At 42.8% G+C, this 12,820-nt stretch overlaps 1 protein-coding gene across 1 annotated transcript in view; it reads left to right on the forward strand.

Annotated features, from left to right (window-relative positions):
* Nucleotides 1–4,604: 4,604 nt before the first annotated feature.
* LOC135110903 (uncharacterized) overlaps nucleotides 4,605–12,820 on the forward strand; it is a 33,393-nt gene continuing 25,177 nt past the window's right edge. The window contains exon 1 of the mRNA XM_064023535.1: nucleotides 4,605–5,088. Within this exon, the coding sequence (XP_063879605.1) occupies nucleotides 4,909–5,088 (180 nt within the window). The 5' untranslated portion in view covers nucleotides 4,605–4,908. The remainder of the gene's footprint in view (nucleotides 5,089–12,820) is intronic.

Below are 12,820 nucleotides of genomic sequence, written 5' to 3' on the forward strand. Positions count from 1 at the left end.
ATTTCTTTTAGAATTCGCCACCATTGGTGCAGCCGTTGCGTCAGAGCTCAGAAATGGACCAGAAATGGGCATAACTTGAAGCAGACAATCATTTGTTGCCGCTTTAAAGGTGTCCTCACAAATTTTCGCACATTGTCCTGCTCGTCAAGTTCTGCAAGGGTGATGTTTTTGTGCAGATGCAATGGAGAGCAAAAAGAAGGCAAAACAAAACATCCTGATGCTCTTCATGTATTTATTCCAGAGGAAATTACAAACTGTATATATTTCTTCATTGTATAATTTTTTTTTTCATACAGAAGAGAACATAATTTTCTTTCAGTGCATATATATATATATATATATATATATATATATATATATATATATATATATATATATATATATATATATATATATATATATATATATATATATATATATATATATATATATATGTATATATATATATATATATATATATATATATATATATATATATATATATATATATATATATATATATATATATATATATATATATATATATATATATATATATATATATATATATATATATATATATATATATATATATACGCGTATATATATATATATATATATTTATGGGAGGGAGGGATAGAGCTCCTGTGTCTCACACGACGAATACTCATAACATGCCCATGTGTAATTGCAAATGTAATGAAAAATGAGAAACTTGACTCGTGTGTGTGTGTGTGTGTGTGTGTGTGTGTGTGTGTGTGTGTGTGTGTGATCAATACATCTGAACCTTGCAATGCACCTGTTCTAACAAAAAAAATAAAAAAAACACTAATTCAGAATTTATAGCTATATTTGTTACTATACCCAAAATTACCCCTAAATTATCTATAACATCACTAAATATTTTGTTGTGGTAATACTTACTGAGTGATCATTGGCATTGTAGCATGAAAGAAGAGACGTAAGGAAGAAGGATTTACAAGAGAGAGAGAGAGAGAGAGAGAGAGAGAGAGAGAGAGAGAGAGAGAGAGAGAGAGAGAGAGAGAGAGAGAGAGAGAGATATATATATATATATATATATATATATATATATATATATATATATATATATATATATATATATATATATATATATATATATATATATATATATATATATATAATGAAAGGAATGCTAATAAGTGTAAAGGGTAGGCAAAATAGAGTAGATGCCATACGTAGTTATCGACGCGGAAATGCAAGTGAACCAGACACAGACTGTGAATAAAATACTGAAGATCCACACAGCTGAATTCTTGTGGTGCGAACAAGATAGGCGGTGAGAGCACTGACAGAAAGGGAAGTTTAATCTGACAAACATGTTTTAATAAACAAATAATTAAGTACGTAGTGCATATGGTCTGATTCATCAGAAGAGATTGATGTGTGTGAGATCTTTCATAAAAACATTGATAACAGGAGAGAGAGAGAGAGAGAGAGAGAGAGAGAGAGAGAGAGAGAGAGAGAGAGAGAGAGAGAGAGAGAGAGAGAGAGAGAGAGAATAATACTATAAATCTGAGTTTATAGAAGTTCGCGTGCACTACTGTAAACATACTTTTTTGAGATTGACTGCAGAATGTAACTAACGCTGCAGTACAGATTAGGAAAACTGCCTCGGAAACATCCTCCTCTAATGTGTGTATGTATGAGAGAGAGAGAGAGAGAGAGAGAGAGAGAGAGAGAGAGAGAGAGAGAGAGAGAGAGAGAGAGAGAGAGAGAGAATCACATCTCATCATACCGTAACACTTCCCACAGCGAAAAATAATGGGGCTTAATGAGAAAAGAGGCTCTTTACTTATATAGCAGCACCACAAAGACTTTCCCTGAATCGTCTGCTCTGTTTGTCGTAGATGATAATTAGCAGCATGCGTGGATAGTGGGATGCAATAATAACTAAAGAGCACAATGTGTGGGAACATTTACGTTTCTCAGTAAACACTCCAATACGCATGTGTGATCTATCTGTACGTATTTTACCACGGTGTGTGTGTGTGTGTGTGTGGGCGTTCCTGGAGGTGTGTACCGGGAGGCGGGGCGCCACAGCCCGGGCCAGTGGCATTGCTCCACGCTGGCAGGCCGCTACTCTCGCACAAGGCTGCTCTTGGATATCTGATATGTTTGTAAACAACACTCTATCATTCTAGACTGCAGACTTCTGTTTGGATTATTGTTAAAAATGTAAGTGAAAGTAGCTACAATTACTACCTGTCTGTATTATTGTATGATGGAACAGAGGACTTTTACAGCGAAGAGAATCCTGTGACGTCATTTTGACGCAAGCATGGTCGTTGTCATGGCAACGGAGAAGCTAAACAGCTAGCTACCATGAGTCATGTTTTGTTGTTTAATCTTGTTCAAGCAAAATATTTAATGGTATGATTCGAAAGGAATATCTTCATAAGGAATTGTTCCATGAATATGTCAAAAGTTTAACTCTAGAATGAAAAGCATACCTAAAACTTGTGAGGATGAGTGGGGGTATCCCCGAACTTGCGTCATCCCGGTTGTCCCTGCTGACGGCTAGAAGGACAATGACGTCATCTCTACCTTTGCCTCTGCAAGGCATTGCTTCCTGCTGCTGCTGTATGCTATGGCAATATAGGACACTATATATATATATATATATATATATATATATATATATATATATATATATATATATATATATATATATATATATATATATATATGTGTGTGTGTGTGTGTGTGTGTGTGTGTGTGTGTGTGTGTCTGTGTGTGTGTCCATAATATAACTAAATACTGTGACGATGATGTTTTATGCTCTTAGTACCTGTTCGTTTTTAAGCCCAAATTATGCAGAGGATGGAGAATTTATTCATTCGGAAGATGTCGATGTCTTTAATAGACTCCACAGGCGGGAATTATGATGATAATAATCACCATAGTTATGTATAATACTTCCAAAATTAGTGCGCTAATCCTCATAAAAAAGCACAGAAGTCTAATTTTAATTAATTGAGTTAACTTACACCTAGAAAAATACAAAAGTTAATGTGGTTACCATGTGTACGGTGTAGATTAATTTAATGTCAAACCTCATCTCTGTTTCCGTTTTCGTCTCATCCCGCTCTTTATTCTTACCCAAGTCATTTAACTGGAGAGCCAAACTGGCAGGCGTTTTTTTTTTTTATTATGTATCTGGACAGATAACTGCAGTTTTAATTTTGAATATTTTTATATCATATTTGAAATGTCTTTCTGTAATTAAATGACATGTGATGGAGGAAGAGAACGTAGCCGTCACATGGTGTTAGCACACACACACACACACACACACACACACACACACACACATACACAATGAGTAATAAACAAACTGATGCAAGAAGTGTCGACGTGGCGCGGCACAGACGTGAAGGGACAATACACAGATAGGCGTTATTTGTTAATTTATTGTAAGCAGCTTGAAATGATTTCTCTTTAGTAAAAAACATAATTTTTCATCCTATTATCAAACATGTTCAGTACCTGCACTCACGGAAGAAAATTGCGCGTTGGCATGACATAAGCGAGGCCGAGGAGGTGGAGAGGTCCGTACCGGATCCTGAGCGGCAGTCACTTGGATAGCCAGTTGGCGTGCTGGTGACGGCAGGTGATGGGTCTTAGAGCTGATGATAACGACGTGACAGTCGATTATGGAGCTTTATATATATGATGCAAGAAGAGTACTGTGACAAATTAATGGGCTGAAATAAGTTGTATAAAGCTAATAATTACCGTAGTGTTAAATCAGGAAAAAACGTTTAGTGCGTGTGATTGCAGATAGCGTTGTGTACATCCACAGAAGATTAAAGTGATGTTTTATTATACCAGTTCTGCGATATCTTACATGATCTTAATGTGGATATTTATCCTTGAAATCTGAAGTCCAGTGTTACGTGAGGGGCAAGTCTTACTGTACAACACAACACACCTAGTCTAATCAAACTGCTCATCGCTTATTGTGGAAGTGTAGAGATTAATATTTTTTCTCCTGCATGAAATCAAGAAAGTAAATTACATGTGGCTGTACAAACGTTTCACAGCTTTTGAAAGGGAAAGGCAATGATGTGGTACCGTAAACAACACTGCTTGGACATTTAAATTTGGCGGTGTGTGGAAAGGGTGTAAACCAACATGGAAGGGCTTCATTGAATGTACTTTTATTCCTGAATTAGCATCTCCTTATTGCGTTATCAATATTTCTAATGTTCTTCCTATGTGTTGTCATGTATATATATGATAAACACATTTAAAAGCATACAGCATAGAGAAGGAAGGAGACCGTGCGAGGCTAGGTGTGGGCGGAGCCTGTAGTGATTACTCGCCCTGAGTCCTCCTTTTGTCAAAATGTACTGTTCTGATTCTCTGATATACGCTCAATTCTGTCTAACGTCACTGTAGCGTGATCAATGTATATATTCACCGAGTGACCATATTTCATTGTTTTGTATATAATTTTCTTTTTTTCTGAACAGTGTGACATGTACCCATATTTAATTCTCACTGTGAAGTGAAGTGCATAAGAAGAAAATATTTCCCAGAGAACAAGAATGCCAGCCTATTTTCTGAACGTTTCACTCAGCAGTTTAAACCCGTCCCTCTAGTCGGGTGGACGCTCGTCCCAGATCGTTCCTCTGTTACGCCTCCTGGAACGTTACCACGATGAGACCGAGATCCAGGCACCGGCGTGCAGGTGAACCTCTGTCATGAGCATCAGTCGCCGGCTGACGCTCGTGCAATAAAGTCGTGTGAGGACGCTACAGGAATTTCGTTTGATGAGAGGAACTGCACGCATCCTTGGAATAGACTGAACCCAGGTTGAGTGATTATGTGGTAGTGAACTCTGGTGCTTAATTTGTTGTGACAAGGAACATTTTTACCGCAACTATGTGCTCGACAGACTTTGGAATGTTGGATCTCCTTTTTGAAAAGGAGGACCCGTCTTGCAAAGGTTTGCCTGACGGGTTTAAGAACACGCTCTTCAGCAGCTCTGAGGCTGTCTTGGACGATGGTGACATCGACATCAAGGAGGAGGTGCTTGATTCCGGCACCATCGACTGGAAAATGGTGAGTTAACTTCACTCATGTCACGTGGTATGCATCACGCATGAATACCTCTAATGTTCATAATGAACGTTTAGTAGATTCTACACGTGCTGATCGGGAGGTTACGGGCCACTGGACTTCGTCATTTAACTGAAAATCGGCCACTCCTGCATTGTCAAAATCAGCTGGCCCACTTTGCCGGGGGTGGCGGGCTGATGGCACATATTTTGAATGTATTTGTTGTATTTTGCATTACTTTTTGTCATTTTTCTGTTTGGGACTTGCTGGTCACGTGCACTGTTTCAAAATCTTTGATAATGTTCACCCTTTATAGTATTTATCGGCGCAATTAAGCAAACATATGTAGGCGTGGGGCCGGTGGCGGCCACATGGCAAGAGGTGGATGCCATCTCGCTCCTGCCTGACGTCCCGGGCCTGCAGGTGCTGCGCTCCCACAACAGGTTGCTTCCTATCACATCCTTCAGACTTACCTTAATGTTCTGTGATGAACGTATTATGTATGTAAGAAATGGTTTTTAGATGGAACTGAATGTTTTACCAACCACCTGTAACAACGTGTAACTCACCACATTTGTACTAGTACCTGTGCAGTAAAGATTGTTGCAATTGTTAGACAAAACTAAGGTATGCCGTGCCGTTTTATCTTTGCATTCACTTCTAGTTATTGCATATAATGATATTTTTCACCCATCATGTTGCTTGACCCAATCAGTGAAACTACTACACGACTTCTGGCAAGGTATGATAGTGATTTGGGCACCAAGGTTTAAACTGGTATGTCACATGTAGTTATACCAGTGCAGTCAGTAATAACGGTTGCATTTATTATGGACTGATAGGTGTGTTCTAACCGAGAAAATTTCTCTCTCTCTCTCTCTCTCTCTCTCTCTCTCTCTCTCTCTCTCTCTCTCTCTCTCTCTCTCTCTCTCTCTCTCTCTCTCATATGGAGCTCGCTAACTCAGACGTACACCTTCAAGAACGGATTAATGTGCATTCCACTGTTTGTAGGATTAGGCTCTGTAGCACCTTGTTATACTTTGAGAGAGAGAGAGAGAGAGAGAGAGAGAGAGAGAGAGAGACTGTCACGGAAAGAGAAATGCATAATGCTTCTTCCAGGCAGTAAGGGAGAGTCGGGAAATGCATAATGTTTCTTCCGGGCAGTAAGGGAGAGTAAGGGTGCGTGATATAGGTGCTTTAATTATTCACGTGGCACTCATCTCCGTCACGCCGAGGCCCTGTGAGGTCGCGGCCCGCACTCCTTACCGGCACTGCGAACGTGATGAGAAAGCGAACGCCGGTCCTCCCCCCTTCCCATCCCTCCTCGACTCTCCCCCCCCCCAACCTACTCCCCCCACATTACACGTTTCCCTCCAGTGGGTGAAAGTGGTGCGGGGGTGTTCATGGAGAGTTGGGGGGAGGGTGAAGGCTGTCGACCAAAGCAAGCGATGATCGAAATTATTTTTTTATACCCTTTTGTTTATCCATACTCACGCGGCAGGATCTATTTGGCTGCGGGAATATGCGGCAGGAATGAGGATAAGCAGCTAATGTGCAACTGAGTAGGTCGTTGCTGTATGATAATAAATCAACAAGACACGTGGTCAGAGGGTGGTTTTGGATTTCATCAGCATAGCAGGAAATAGCTAACGGTTATATCGTCCTCATTCGGCCGCCTCCTTACCTGACGCTTCGGTGGTTCAGCTAGCGGGGGAGAAATGCGCTAGGTAACTATTGTTAATCTCTCTGTAGCGAAATTGACTTGATAAGCTTTGCTGTCGATCAGTGCCCAGATGGTTACGTCATGGTTGTCGTAAAGGTGCTTAAGTTTACGCTTGGTCTGTTTCCTATCAGGTCACTGGTAAGCACGATATATCACGACGTGTATTGAGCAGCCGCATGGTGCGGCACTTGCAGGTCTTTTAAAATGGAAGAGAAAGCTGCCCTGCTCTGCCATGCTTGTGACGAAAACTGCAAGTCAGACCTGGACACCAAAGCCATTTATATAGAATCGTCTAGCTATAGCAAACACTACTGGGTTCTCTCGAAGGTCTACGGCAGGTTGTTCATCCTGAATGAGTGTATCCAAGCAGCCGCCATTCACGATTGCAGGACGAGAGGGAGCGAGGCCAAAGTAGAGCTTCCTTCATCTATCATCACGCACGAACTATTTGTTGGGTCAGTTTTCTCTTCGGCCAGTCACGATGGGCACGCTTAGAGGGTGGGCATGCTCGGAGAGAGAGAGAGAGAGAGAGAGAGAGAGAGAGAGAGAGAGAGAGAGAGAGAGAGAGAGAGAGAGAGAGATGCAACCAGTCACTACTCGTATACTTTTGCCACTGCACTACCATTTGCCCAGCGGGACTCACCAGTTGATGTTTTTCATCGTTACCACTTTCTAAAGGAACTAAGGCGAGATTGTAGTTCATAACTAGATGATTTGTATGTAAAGGGAACTGTGGCCGGAATGTAGCGTGGAGGGAGGGAAAGGAGGAAAGCATTTCATCGTTGAACTGCAAGCAAACATCGCAGTGATACAGGCTGCAGCATTTTACTTTCACATCGATGTGTAGCGTTTCCCTCCAAAAGATTAGTTGCCACCACCATGAAAGTTGGAAACCGTTGGTTGTGGGTGTGGTAGGTCAGGCTGAGGGGTGCATGTCGCCATGGCCATGTTGGAGAGCCATGTTGAGTGGCGTCTGACGCAGGGAGTGAAGCAGAAAGGAGGATTACTGCAGCGTGACTAAGCGTGACTTTCAGCAGTCAGAACTTCTAGGGTTTAAAAAACTTTGTAATCAGAATATCAGCAGATACTTATAATTAGTGCGTTGACAGCAGTCTGCAGTACTTCCCTCCGGTCGCTCCCTCCCTCTTCCCTTTTCCAATAGATTCGTGATGCGTTTCCGAATGTTTTAGAATATTATATATTGAATTCATAGAAAACTTATATGTCCTTAGCTTTATTTAAAAAAAAAATGATGACAAATTAGCCAGACAGACGCCTTTGCAACATGTTGATTCCTGAATTCTCGGGGCAACTGCCTTGCCGGCTTACTTAAAGATCAATTGACAGGATTAGGTCAGCGTTGGTCTGGGCTGACGGGCTGCACCTCTCTTGCCAGCGTGTCAAAAGTTGTTCTGCAACACAAAGGCTGGTCGGCACCATACAGCCGGCGCTCTCATCGACAAACTTCTGGATGAACTCGCATATCTTCATCATTGGGTGACGGTTTTAAGGAGAGGAGAGTAGCCTTGTGTTTTTGAAGATAAGTAGTCGATGTTTCGTAATAGTTTATGAAATATGAATTTGTATCAAGCTGTGGAGTAGGAGGGCAAGGAGGCATATCGATGTGTAGGAAGATAAAGAGTAAGCTGGTGCTGTAACGATAATGCTGCTTGATAAGATATACAAATGATACTATGGTACTACTAACAGCCTGAGATATTACGGCGAGCTGGAAGCAGAGGGTGGGTGCCGCAGCGCTCAATGCACGAACCTGTAATAGAAAGTATGAGGAGGCGAGTCATGGCGAAACTCGAGCGTCCGGAGCTCTGTTTTTGAGGAAGAGGATCTAGAACGAGAGGGAGTGGTGCGGAAAGCATGGAAACACACACACACACACACACACACACACTGTCATATTTTTTGTATGGCACTTTCTGTTAACTTGGCAGCAACAGTTATGCAGACTTACAGAGTGCTATTCATACTCACACTGAGGTTATTGGTGTGTGTTTGAGTACTATGGCTCTCTCTCTCTCTCTCTCTCTCTCTCTCTCTCTCTCTCTCTCTCTCTCTCTCTCTCTCTCTCTCTCTCTCTCTCTCTCTCTCTCTCTCTCTCTCTCTCTCTCTCCCACAAAGTTGAATTATGTGAGAGGGATTGTGTTAGTTTAAGAGACTGCGTGCTGTTGTGTTTATTTATGCTGTAATTTAATCGAGAGAACTTAAAATGGAATCTTGTCTGTCGTGTCGTGCTGTTCACACTCCCGCACTGCTCGCTTTTTGCCTCTGCTGGTGATGGTAGTGACAGCCAGCAGGTGTTCAGTAGTATTTGGAGCCCTCAGGTGTGTACAGCTACTCTGATCCCGCACCTGCCCATCCCCCTACTTTTACACACACACGCTCTCTCTCTCTCTCTCTCTCTCTCTCTCTCTCTCTCTCTCTCTCTCTCTCTCTCTCTCTCCTCTCTCTCTCTCTCTCTCTCTCTCTCTCTCTCTCATTTATATTCCCTTCATACCTAGTTTTTATCTTGTTACTCAGGTATGTGTAGAAGCAGTAGATGTAATATTTATAATTGTTGCTAACTTTATTATTCCTGTGAGAGGCACGCGAACAGGATAGGGCTCAGCTGCAGGCCTGTTTTGGAGCTGTCCTTTGGAAGTGTACATTGCTATTTGTAGTGGCTAACACACACACACACACACACACACACACACACACACACACACACACACACACACACACACACGTACCAGCAAGTGTTTGTGGGACCCGCTCATTACTGCTCGTGCGTAATGTACGTACGAGTATTGTTGGTTGTGTGTAGTGTACGTGAATTTCCTGCTACGTTTACCTACACCTGTCAGGAAAAGAAAAAAAAAGTTAACGTTGACGGTTTCGTTTATTAGATGCGTTTGTTTCTTAATGTTTTACTTAAATATTTGTGACCATTCGCCGTTATCTCGACTTGTATTGTTTCACTTACAAATGTTGAAGGGTATTATGTGTTTAGTATATTAGTATGGAGCCTGTCCTTAGGTAGTTTCGAGTCTTTTATCATTATGACTTGATTTATTATATTTGTTGTAAATCCTTTCAAAGCAGAGAGAGAGAGAGAGAGAGAGAGAGAGAGAGAGAGAGAGAGAGAGAGAGAGAGAGAGAGAGAGAGAGAGAGAGCAAGCAAGCAGACAAGGCGATAATAGTGGCGGCGGTGTTGGGTCTGAACGTAGACGTCTGAGTGTGTGGGGGTATGGAGGGGTGGGGGGAACGTCTCGTGGCGCTAGAAAGCTGCAGCAGTCGCCGGGCCAGGAAATCATGGTGCTTTGGGAGCGGGAGGGCAGGAGTGAGGAAGCAACTGGGGATGAGATGGGGAAAGGCAGCAGGAGACGGGAGGAAGAATGGGAAGACAAGTAAGTAAGGGAACACTTGTTAATGATGAGAGGGTTTTTTTTAGAGAGATGGTGATGGTTGAGGTGGAAAGAAGAGCAGTGTAGTGATGTGTAGCACTGAGGCGAGGATGGAGTGAGGGTGCCGCTGTCGGGTTTGGCCACGGTTTGGGATAGTAGGCAAGGGGCACGGTGGATGAAGAGATGAAGGGTCAGAAGTAGAAGTGTGCTGGTGTGTGCCTGTCGTGACGGGAGGGGAGAGGGGCTAATAGTGGTGGTGGCGGTGTGGTAGTGACTGGAGGGGCTGCCGTGAGTTAGTAAGGAATGGCGAAACGATGAGAAAGGGAATGAATGTATAGAGAGAGAGAGAGAGAGAGAGAGAGAGAGAGAGAGAGACCAGTGCCACGTGGACCGCGCCGTAAGAGCGAGAGTCCTATACATAACTAAAGGGTTCTTCGCTCAACGGTACCGCTCGTGTCATAGTTTATCACTTATATACGTGATGCGGCCACTCACCTCCCTCCCACCATGGCCCTGCCTCTCCCCCTCCCTGCCTCCCACACACCCCTCACTCCCCTCTTTTCCTCTCTTCCTCCCTTCCTCCCTTCCCCGCTCCCTCCCTCCTTCCAAGGGCTAGCCTCAGTCCAGCGCAAGTAACATGGACAGCCACGCCCGTCAGCTAAGAGCCCCGAGGAATGGTTACACGCCCACTTCTAGGGATACAGGCGCCATTCCTTGCCCCTTCGTCCTCAGCGTGATAGAAAGTCATGCTTAATATCAATAAACATTTGTGATGCTGGAGCAAGGAAGGGTAGCCGGTGTCCTGCCGAATCAACCCCACCGTCGAAATTAGTCTCAGAAATAATTTTGACCGGAATCAACATTTGTATGAAGTTATATTGGCAAATTGATATTGCTCCGCTGTCTATGGAATATGTTAGGACGGAAATGGAGCAAGAAAACACGAGTAATTAATAATAACCGTACCAAAACATATTCCACAGACAACAGGGCAATAGTAATTTGTCGATAAAACTTCGTACCGACGTTCATAATACGTAAAGTCCATGAATATAAAACACGGTGGTAGGACTTGAATGTTTTCGTGTTGTGATCAGTCATAACTCATATTTCCCAGCTACTTTTTTGTCCTAACATATTTCACAGACAACAGCAATAGCAATTTGTCACTATAACTATAATAAAGTTGATAATTCATAAAATATATAAAATTCGTGGAAGACTCCTTACTGCTGTACTCTTGCACAGTGGCGTCACCTAGGAGCAGTTTTGACCCGGGAGCACCCGCCCACACACACACACACACTCACACACACACACACACACACACACATCTGCCTCGCATGTTAGTTTGGTATCACAAAGATGTACTATTTCAGAATATGATGAGTTTCGTAGACTTGCAATTGGGAGACTGGGGAGTCTTCAAGGTCTAGGTGCGAAAGGGAGAGGGACAGTTTGAGATAAAAAAATGATAACGGATTGATGGTCAAGGATGCACAGTGATATCAAGCCCCCCATCATTCTCTCTCTCTCTCTCTCTCTCTCTCTCTCTCTCTCTCTCTCTCTCTCTCTCTCTCTCTCTCTCTCTCTCTCTCTCTCTCTCTCTCTCTCTCTGGGTCTGATGAGTTTCACAAGCAGCCATTGTGATCCCAGTCACGGCATTAGTGGCACATATCCGGTGCAGTAATACTCTCCATGAAGCGATGGATGGGTGAGGTACTGTCAGGAGCGAAGGCGTCGTAGTGATGGTGAGCGGCCCACAGCGAGTGGACTGGCTGCTATACCTGATCTCTCACATACCACAGGCTTGTTCAGGATCATTTTATTGGTAATGGTGCTCTGAAGAAAGCAAGTTTGATAAAGTGGAACATCAGTCAAAGGAAACATTGACATATATAGATTTAGATAAGTGGCAATCATAATATCGTGATTCGTCCCCCTCCCAACACACACACACACACACACACACACACACACACACACACACACACACACACACACGTCACTACAGCACAACAGGATGGACATATTATATTTGGATGCCTCCTGTTTGTTATTTCCGCTGGCTACGACCGCCACTACCAGCATACTTCAAGTTCTTACATACTTTACGGTATAGCCTTTTGTCTATATTTTTTGGTAATATGCCCTATGTTTTAAATATATTAAAAAAAAAAGGCAACGTATTCTGTATGTCGAGCATGGAACAAATTTAGATGTGTGTGTGTGTGTGTGTGTGTGTGTGTGTGTGTGTGTGTGTGTGTGTGTGTGTGTGTGTGTGTGTGTGTGTGTGTGTGTGCGCGCGCGCGCGATAAGCAACCAGTCTTGGCGTGTGTATCATTATTCAGTAAATAAATCAGTATTCATTTAACACAGGGAGAATGCGGTTAGCGTTTTAAGGAGAGAGTGCTCTTCATAACACGTCGATACATTGCATCCTCGGGTAGGGACGCAGCAGAGTTAACTCGTATGACCAAGTGCCAGTGACATTACTTTACTCTGCGGCTGACGAGGGAGGCCATAAGCTGGCCAGGGAAATGAGGTCTTCTGGATGCAATCTACCACACAGTATACTAGTTCTCTTGGCGGAGGGTACGGTACGTAGAGG

This window comes from Scylla paramamosain, chromosome 21, assembly GCF_035594125.1.
Source record: "Scylla paramamosain isolate STU-SP2022 chromosome 21, ASM3559412v1, whole genome shotgun sequence".
Classification (NCBI taxonomy): Eukaryota; Metazoa; Arthropoda; class Malacostraca; order Decapoda; family Portunidae; genus Scylla; species Scylla paramamosain.